This window comes from Heterocephalus glaber, unplaced genomic scaffold (assembly GCF_053883595.1).
Source record: "Heterocephalus glaber isolate CG9 unplaced genomic scaffold, H.glaber_assembly_v1.0 deba00001572, whole genome shotgun sequence".
Classification (NCBI taxonomy): Eukaryota; Metazoa; Chordata; class Mammalia; order Rodentia; family Bathyergidae; genus Heterocephalus; species Heterocephalus glaber.
Genome location: NW_028258357.1, coordinates 8,369,138 through 8,376,635, shown reverse-complemented (window position 1 = coordinate 8,376,635; position 7,498 = coordinate 8,369,138). Strand labels below are relative to the sequence as shown.

The 7,498-nt window shown below is 39.6% G+C and overlaps 1 protein-coding gene across 3 annotated transcripts in view; it reads left to right on the top strand.

The window, feature by feature from the left end:
• The window catches only part of Poc1b (POC1 centriolar protein B), a 94,033-nt gene extending 86,996 nt beyond the window's left edge, over positions 1-7,037 (top strand). For 2 of the 3 annotated variants that reach the window (XM_013072306.3, XM_087192580.1), the window contains 2 exons: positions 1,045-1,263; positions 5,514-7,037. In XM_013072306.3, the coding sequence (XP_012927760.1) occupies positions 1,045-1,263; positions 5,514-5,618 (324 nt within the window). In that variant the 3' untranslated portion in view covers positions 5,619-7,037. Of the gene's footprint in view, positions 1-6; positions 59-1,044; positions 1,264-5,513 lie in introns of all 3 variants that reach the window. The other variant, XR_015443510.1, reaches the window with a different exon arrangement.
• Positions 7,038-7,498: the final 461 nt, after the last annotated feature.

Below are 7,498 nucleotides of genomic sequence, written 5' to 3'. Positions count from 1 at the left end.
CTGCAGCCCCTAGAAACTTCTGCCCCAGTTGCCACCTCTATGAATTTACCTATTCCAGGTACCTCATGTACATGAAACCATGCAGTGCTGTTCTTTTGTGTCTGACTTATTTCACTTAGCATAGTGTTTTCAAGGTTTATCCATGCTGTGATATGTACCATAATTTCATTCTTTTTGTTGCTGAATAATATTTCATTATGTTTTTGCACATTTTGTTAATACATTTATCTGTTGATGGATACTTGGGGGTTTTTTTTCTGGGCTATTGTGAGTTAAGGCTGTTTTGAATATTGGCGTACAAATATTTGTTTCATCCTTTGCTTTCATTTCTTTTGGATATATACTTAGGAGTGGAATTGCTAGATCAGACTGTAAATCTATGATTTTTTATTTTCTTTTTTTTTTTTTTTGGTTCTGGGGATTGAACTCGGGAGCTTGTGCTTGCAAGGCAGGCATTGAAACCACTGAGCTAAATCCCTGGCCCTAGGATTAATTTTTTTTAGGAACTTCCAAGCTGTTTTCCACATCACTTGTAGCCCTTTTTACACTTATACCAACAGTGCCTTGAGAGTTTCAGTTTTGCCACATTTTCACCAAAACTTGTTATTTTCCGCTTTTTGGATAATAGTTATCTTAATGGATGTGAGTGTTTGTTTTTAAATTAAGAATTAAAGTGCAGGGCTGGGGATTTAGTTCAGTGGTTCCAGCTGCCTTGCAAGCGCAAGGTCCCGAGTTCGGTCTCCAGTACTAAAAAAAAAAAAAGAATTAAACTGCAACTGACAATCTCTTCAAAGGTAGAACTCCTGATCCCTGAGACAGATGCATGCAAAGTATATTTCAATGAAAAGGAAAATTGTGGATTTTCTCTGTTCACTATTAGCTTTGTTTCCTTATTATATTTTCAATTTCCATGATTTATTGTAGTTCAGAATAAATCAGTGCAAGTCTGGAATTTTTAGAGGTGAAATATTTAAAACTTGTACATATGTATCATTTTGAAGTTTGGAAAACATGAGTCTTCTTATCTTTTCTATGACATTAAAGAGAACAGAAACCACTGTTAGAACTCTGCCAGACAAGGGTGAAGAGATCTGTGGATACTTCTCAAACCCTTCCTTAATGTCACCAGAATGCTCACCAACAACTGTGAAAAAGAAAGCAGAAGACATGAGTGACCTGCCCTCTGAGAGTCAAAGAAGCGTTCCACTGGCCGTGACCGACGCTTTGGAGCATATTATGGAACAGCTCCATGTTTTGACACAGGTGGGCTGGCGTGCTTTGCATCAGGATAAGATAGACAAAACAGTCCTGGTTATAGGAGGTTGCAAAACGAATGGGTCAGGGAGAAGTTTTGCTTCACCAGCTGGCAGTCATATAACAAGTCATGCCGGGCTGAGCTGCTTGAGGCTAGATCTTGTGGAGAGGGTCAGAGACCACTTGCATGCTCACACATGCGCACATACACGGTTCTGCCTCTGGCCCCGGGGGCCAGAATAGCAGTGTGGGCCATGAAGAACAGTAGTGGAACTTCATGCTCTCAATATAGTATTTGGTTCCAGGCAGTAATATTTTCCCATTAGAATCTGTGATGTAGTATGTTCAGATTAGGCTACTCCTGAAGAAATATTTAGAGCCATAAGGAAAATGTATTAGAAGTAAACATTTCAGGTTAGTGTGAAATACTGGCAACATTCATGGTTTTTCAGTATTTCTAAAAGATTCTGATGGTCCAGTATATAATTCCTCTCATTCCAGAGCTTCTTATATTGATACAGTTTCTTCCAGAGGTGATGGTTTTGCATTCTGATTTTAGAATCATAACTAGTTCTTTGACGCCAATTTACCTTTGCAAAGAAGGAATACAGTACATCTTAATAATGTATCAAAAGCTTCCAACTCTTGGTCAGAGATACAGATGTACTATAAGGAAAGCTGTATGTCGAAATGGATACAAAGCAGCTTTCTCCTCCAGCTCTGCTGTCCCTGTCCTTTGGAGAAGTCTTCTGTTGATTTTCTTTGGACATTTGGCAGAGCAGACATTGTTGCAAGATACACAGAAAGAGGCTAAAGTATAAAGTAGAGAGATGGCAGTTACTCGTCCAGAGTAAGTATTTCCAGTTGAAATAGCTCCTACGTAGAAATCACCTGCCTCAGTCTCATCCCTGGCTCTGCATTGTATTAGCAGGGCTGCTGAAAAGCGTTTATGTGCCCAGGTCTCTCACCTCAGAGGGCCCATTTCCATCCATCTGGGATAAGACCCTGGTGTCAGTCATTGAATCCCACTGTGTGATTCTGTTTTACATCCAATGTTGAGAACCACTCATTAAATGAATATTTTTGTCCTATAGATACCATCTCAGAACTTTTGAAGTTAAGAGATACGTCTGTGGCTTTGGAGTCTGACAGGCTATAGGAAACAGCCATGTGAGAATTTGGAGTCATTGTGTGATTTGCTCAATGAAAATTGTATTAAAAACTCACCCATTTTCACTTTGCATTTTGTGCTAGAGGTGATTTTGTCTGTATTTATCAGACATTTCTTTCATTTAGAGGCCGCTACTCTCTTAACTTCATGCCCAGTTTAGTTTCAGTTGGCTTATTCCCACATCACCCTGACATCTTTATCTCCTGTCGCCTATCAGTGTCAGTCCACATTAGGATATCTCCCAAATGAACTTTCCATTCCCTTCTCCTTCAGTTTCATGACCCATTTCTCCCTTTTACCTGATCCAAGGTTAAATGAATCATTTTAAGCTTTATTAAATTTCTCTATGACTTTTTATTTTTAATTTTGAAGAGCTGGATTCCTTTTGCATACTAAGGAGATTAGAGCAGGCCCAGCACACTTGCCAAAAAGGAGCAGTGAATCTGTGGGCAACTAGCAAGTAACATAAATATGTTCTGATTCATTTTAATTACAAATGACTTAACATCATGTAAATTGCAGGGTATTTATTACTATCGGTACTAAATTGTAAGGAGAAATAAATTAAAATGAAATTGTATTTTAGATGATAGATAAGTGGAGTTAACCAGAGTCAACAATGTTGACAGTATATGTATCATCAGCTTTAGTGTGTAGAACTGGAGTAATATATATGAGGTACCTGGCAAACTGCTTAGCACATCGTGGGCACGCAAGATATGGTAGCAAACATTACCCACGTCACTATTGCTTTTAATTAGCCATGATATAGCCTATGCAATATGAAAGTAAAAGCTTTCAAATAATGGTAAACTGCTAGCTGTAAACTAGTTACCTTCAGAATATAGACGGGAAATCATTTCATTGCCTTGAAACTTGTTGGCTAATATAATGAAGCATTTATCTGGCCTTTCCTATGTGAACTCTGCCACTGGTAACCAAGGAATAGGTGAAGGAACTGTGTCTTATTTACCAGTTCTCCCAATTAATAAATTTTTAGTGATAGAATCATATCATTTTCATTCCTAACGAATTAATAGACCCAGGCACTGAATTGTTGACATATTAAAAGGAAAATGATCAAACATTATTAATGTGCCCTCTAATGAAAAATTAGACCCCCAGCTATAGCAGTGGTGACAAAGCTATGGCACACATGCCACAGCAGGCTGTTCGTATCATTGAAAGCTCTAAAAGGTTCGCTGTCACTGACCTATAGTCATAGCAAGGGATGTAATCTGACCAAGCCTTTGGGCCCAGCTGCCAGTTTACAAAATGTACAGAGAATGGAAAAGTAGACTGGATTCCACCATTAGTGTGCAATCCCCAAAATCCAGACCAGTAGAACCTCTATAGGGCAGATGGATGGAGTCTTCAACAGAGAAACAGTCAAGACAAAGAAAGGGAAGGCTGGAAGTGTAGCTCAGTGGTACAGAGCCTGCATAGCATGCACAAGGCTCTGGTTTCAATCCAGCACAACAAACAAACAAACAAACAAGAGGGTAGAGGGGAAGGGGGGGGGGAGAAGGGAGAGAGAGAGAGAGAAGAAAGAGAGATGATGAAAGAAAAATAGAGAAAGAAGGGAAAGGTTAGGTACCTTCAGATTAAAAAACATATCAGGTCTTGAAGATGGTGAAGAGAAATTGTAGTATTTAGGGATGTACATGTGAGAAAACCATAGGAAAATACTAGAAAGTGGTTATAGTCAGGAGAGAGGCCATTGTGGAGGTGACCCAGGGCAGGTGATTGTAGCAGACACATGGAAAGTGCTCTGGGATAGCTGGCAAGGTTATGGTTATTTGTTATTTAAAATGTCTCCCCAAAAGCTCGTTGTGTCGAAGTCTTGATTGGTAGCTGGTAGCCTGGCACAACTAGATCCTGAGGTTCTGATTTCATTAGTGGATTCTCCTGCTGATGGATGAGATCCCAGTTTGATGGCATTACTGGGAGGGGATGGAAGCAGGAGATGGATCCGGTTGAGAGGAGTGAATCATGGGGGTGCGACCTGGGGGAATATATCTGGTCGCTGGCCCCTTCCTCTCTCCAGCCTGCTCACCTTGGCTGCTGCAAGGGAGCAGCTTTCCTCCACCACTGCTTCTGCCCGGATGTCTTCTAGGTCTTTCAGGCCTAGAAGCAGTTGAGTCAGCTGACTGTGGGTTGACTCCTCTGTGACCATGAGCCAAAATTGATCTTTCCTTTCAGCTGATTTTTTTCAGATGTTTTGGCACAGCGATGCAAAGTTGCCATTGGGTGATAGTTATATGTGTTTTTCTTATGAGAATTCAGTAAATGACACGTGTATTTTGTGTGACTTCCTGAATAATGTGTGCTTTTCTTTATAATAAGATTTTTAAGAAATAAAAGACATAAAAGACCAAAAGCAATACAGTCAGTATCACAAAAAATTAGATTTCCCAAATTTGCCATACATATATATGTACATGTTCTAAATGAGTCTATGTAATCACTTACGAGCAGAGTTAGAACAGCCTACATCCATTGAGTCCTGCGTGCCCAGCGCCATCTTAAGCCTTGCACATTAATTACTTGGGTCAGTCCTCCCAAAAGCCCTGTAAGCTACTGTTACCACCTTCTGGGTGAGGGGAATAATGGCAATCAGTTCTCCATCTGACTGAGGTGCTTTAGGTCTTGCTCTCCGTGGACTGGATTGTGACAGAATGACCAGCGATGGCATTTCAGCAGCACCTGGGCCAGGCCTGAAGAATTTTCCTCCCACTGCCACTCCACACATCACCGTCTAATCTGTGGCTCTGCTCAGAAAGCTGTGTGTGGCCTCTCCCCTGGCCCGAGGGCTTCAGAGATCAGGCCTAAGAGTCATCTGCAGAGGCCTGATCTCTTACTTCTTTTTCCTCTTATGCATCAGATTTTTTCTTTTCCTCAAAGTGCTCGATAGTGCTTTGTCCTGAGGTAGAGCCCAGCAAAAAAAGCAAGTTTGGGGGCTCACTTTTGAGCCAACTTTTCGGCAGAAGGTTGATGGCCCAGTTCTAAAAGGGTCCCCTGTGCGGAGAGCAGCACTGTTGTCCTCACCACCAGGTGACCAGGTATTATTTTGTCCTCCTTTTTGCAGACGGTTTCAATTTTGGAGCAGCGACTGACTTTGACAGAGGATAAGCTGAAAGACTGCCTTGAAAATCAGCAAAAGCTTTTCGGTGCCGTCCAACAGAAAAGTTGAATGGGAAGGTGTGAGCGGAGGTATAGTAAGCGAACACAGGACATGGCCTCAGGAAGGTAACACAAACACCATGCACGTTTCCTCTGAGGGCGAGCGGCAGAACAAAAGGCCAGAAAGCCATAAAGGACAATTTCCACACAGGGATCAATGTCAGTGAGTACTTTAAATCCCCAGTTATGACTGCAGTAATAAACTGATAAGCATTTGAGTGACTCTGCATTTCCCCCCATATTATTTTAAATGTCAGTTTTCATTTATAGTCCAAACGCTGCCAGGAAAGTAACCAAATCTCTGTATTTCATTGTTCAATCATTTCAGAAGTACCACACTCAGGCAATTTCTTAATTAATGTATTTCTTTAGTGAGCACACTCTTGGAGTAAAATAACTCACTTGCTTCTAAAACAGCATCCTAAATGTAGAGAATGAGTTATTGATCTATTTCTTTCAGCTCAAAGAAAAAAAATAGTATCCTCTTACTAATGCTTTGAAAAGTTAATCTAATAAGAATTTCTAGGCCACAGGATTTCCATAGCATAAATACACGTATTTTAATTAGCAACAAGCACATACACAATATAGGGCAGTGGGCTTTCATGTAGTTTATGTATGCATTTTTTTCTCCAGCGGCCAACAAGAAGGAAAATGAAGAGTTAGAAGCACATGTAGCCCGTCTAGCTTTGCTGTCACAGAGGAGTGCACAGAATGATTTAGGTCATACTGAACCTGTGGTCCCAGCCCACAAAGATTATGTTAGTGTGATTTCAACATGCTAAAAAGCCAGAATAGTACAACAACTATATTTAAAAATATACACACATGTGTATACACACACTTCAGAAATGTTGCTGCATGTGTGATTTTGGCAGCTGCATAATAAATGCCTTAAAAACAAAAACCCAAATATATTTGTGTCATCGTCTATCTTTTTAATGAAGTATGATTTGAAACTAAATGAAAATGAGTCAGGCATTTTAAAGATCTTGGTTGCAAATTGACTTTTATTTTATCTTAAACAAAACTGAGATTAAAGCTTAAAAAGCAGGCAAGTTAATTGTTGCTTGCTTTTCCATTTACCTGTATCAAGAACAAAGGTGAGAGAAGCTAGACCACATCTATAATCTCTATTGTTAACATGGAAAAATGCTATATTTTAGAAAACAAGGAAAATTAAAATATTTTTTATGTGGGAATCTGTATTTAGAAATTTTTCTCAAAGCAATTTTAGTTGTACCTATGAGATGAAATTTTTTTTAATCATCACTGTATGTTGTAAATACATTTTGTATCATATTAAATGTGATTTTCTAGACATTTTCAAGAGCTTGCAAAACTTCATTGAGAAAGAATGTCATGCCAACTTTTGTTTACTCTTTTTTATATTTCAAACAATAAAGAGATTTTTCTTTTAAAAACAAAAGTAATTCCCTTTCTTTTAAGTGTTTAAAACCTGGAAACACTACACTGCTTCTCCTCTGGCTCACTCAGTCTTCAGTGTACTTAACAATCTCCTGGATGGTTTGCCCATACCTCCTCTGGGCCTTATCTCCAGAGTTTATGACTCACCAGGCAGGATGGGGCCCATGATTCACATTTCTCATAAGCTTGTAGGTGATGTTGATGCTTTCGGCCTGAGGCCTACATTTTAGGAACCAGTGATCTAGCTTTGGCCACTTCTTAACAACATGATGTTGCCACATACTTTTACAGTCATCACAGAACTTTATAAGTGATATAAAATGATGATATAAGTGAAAAGCTCTTGAAACTTCTTCAAGAGGATCATTTTATAATTTTCCTTTTTTTACACTTGAGCAGTGTCCTTGGTCTTCATCAGATCCTGGCCCCACTTGAACATCCAACTGCCTGATTGCTGTCTTA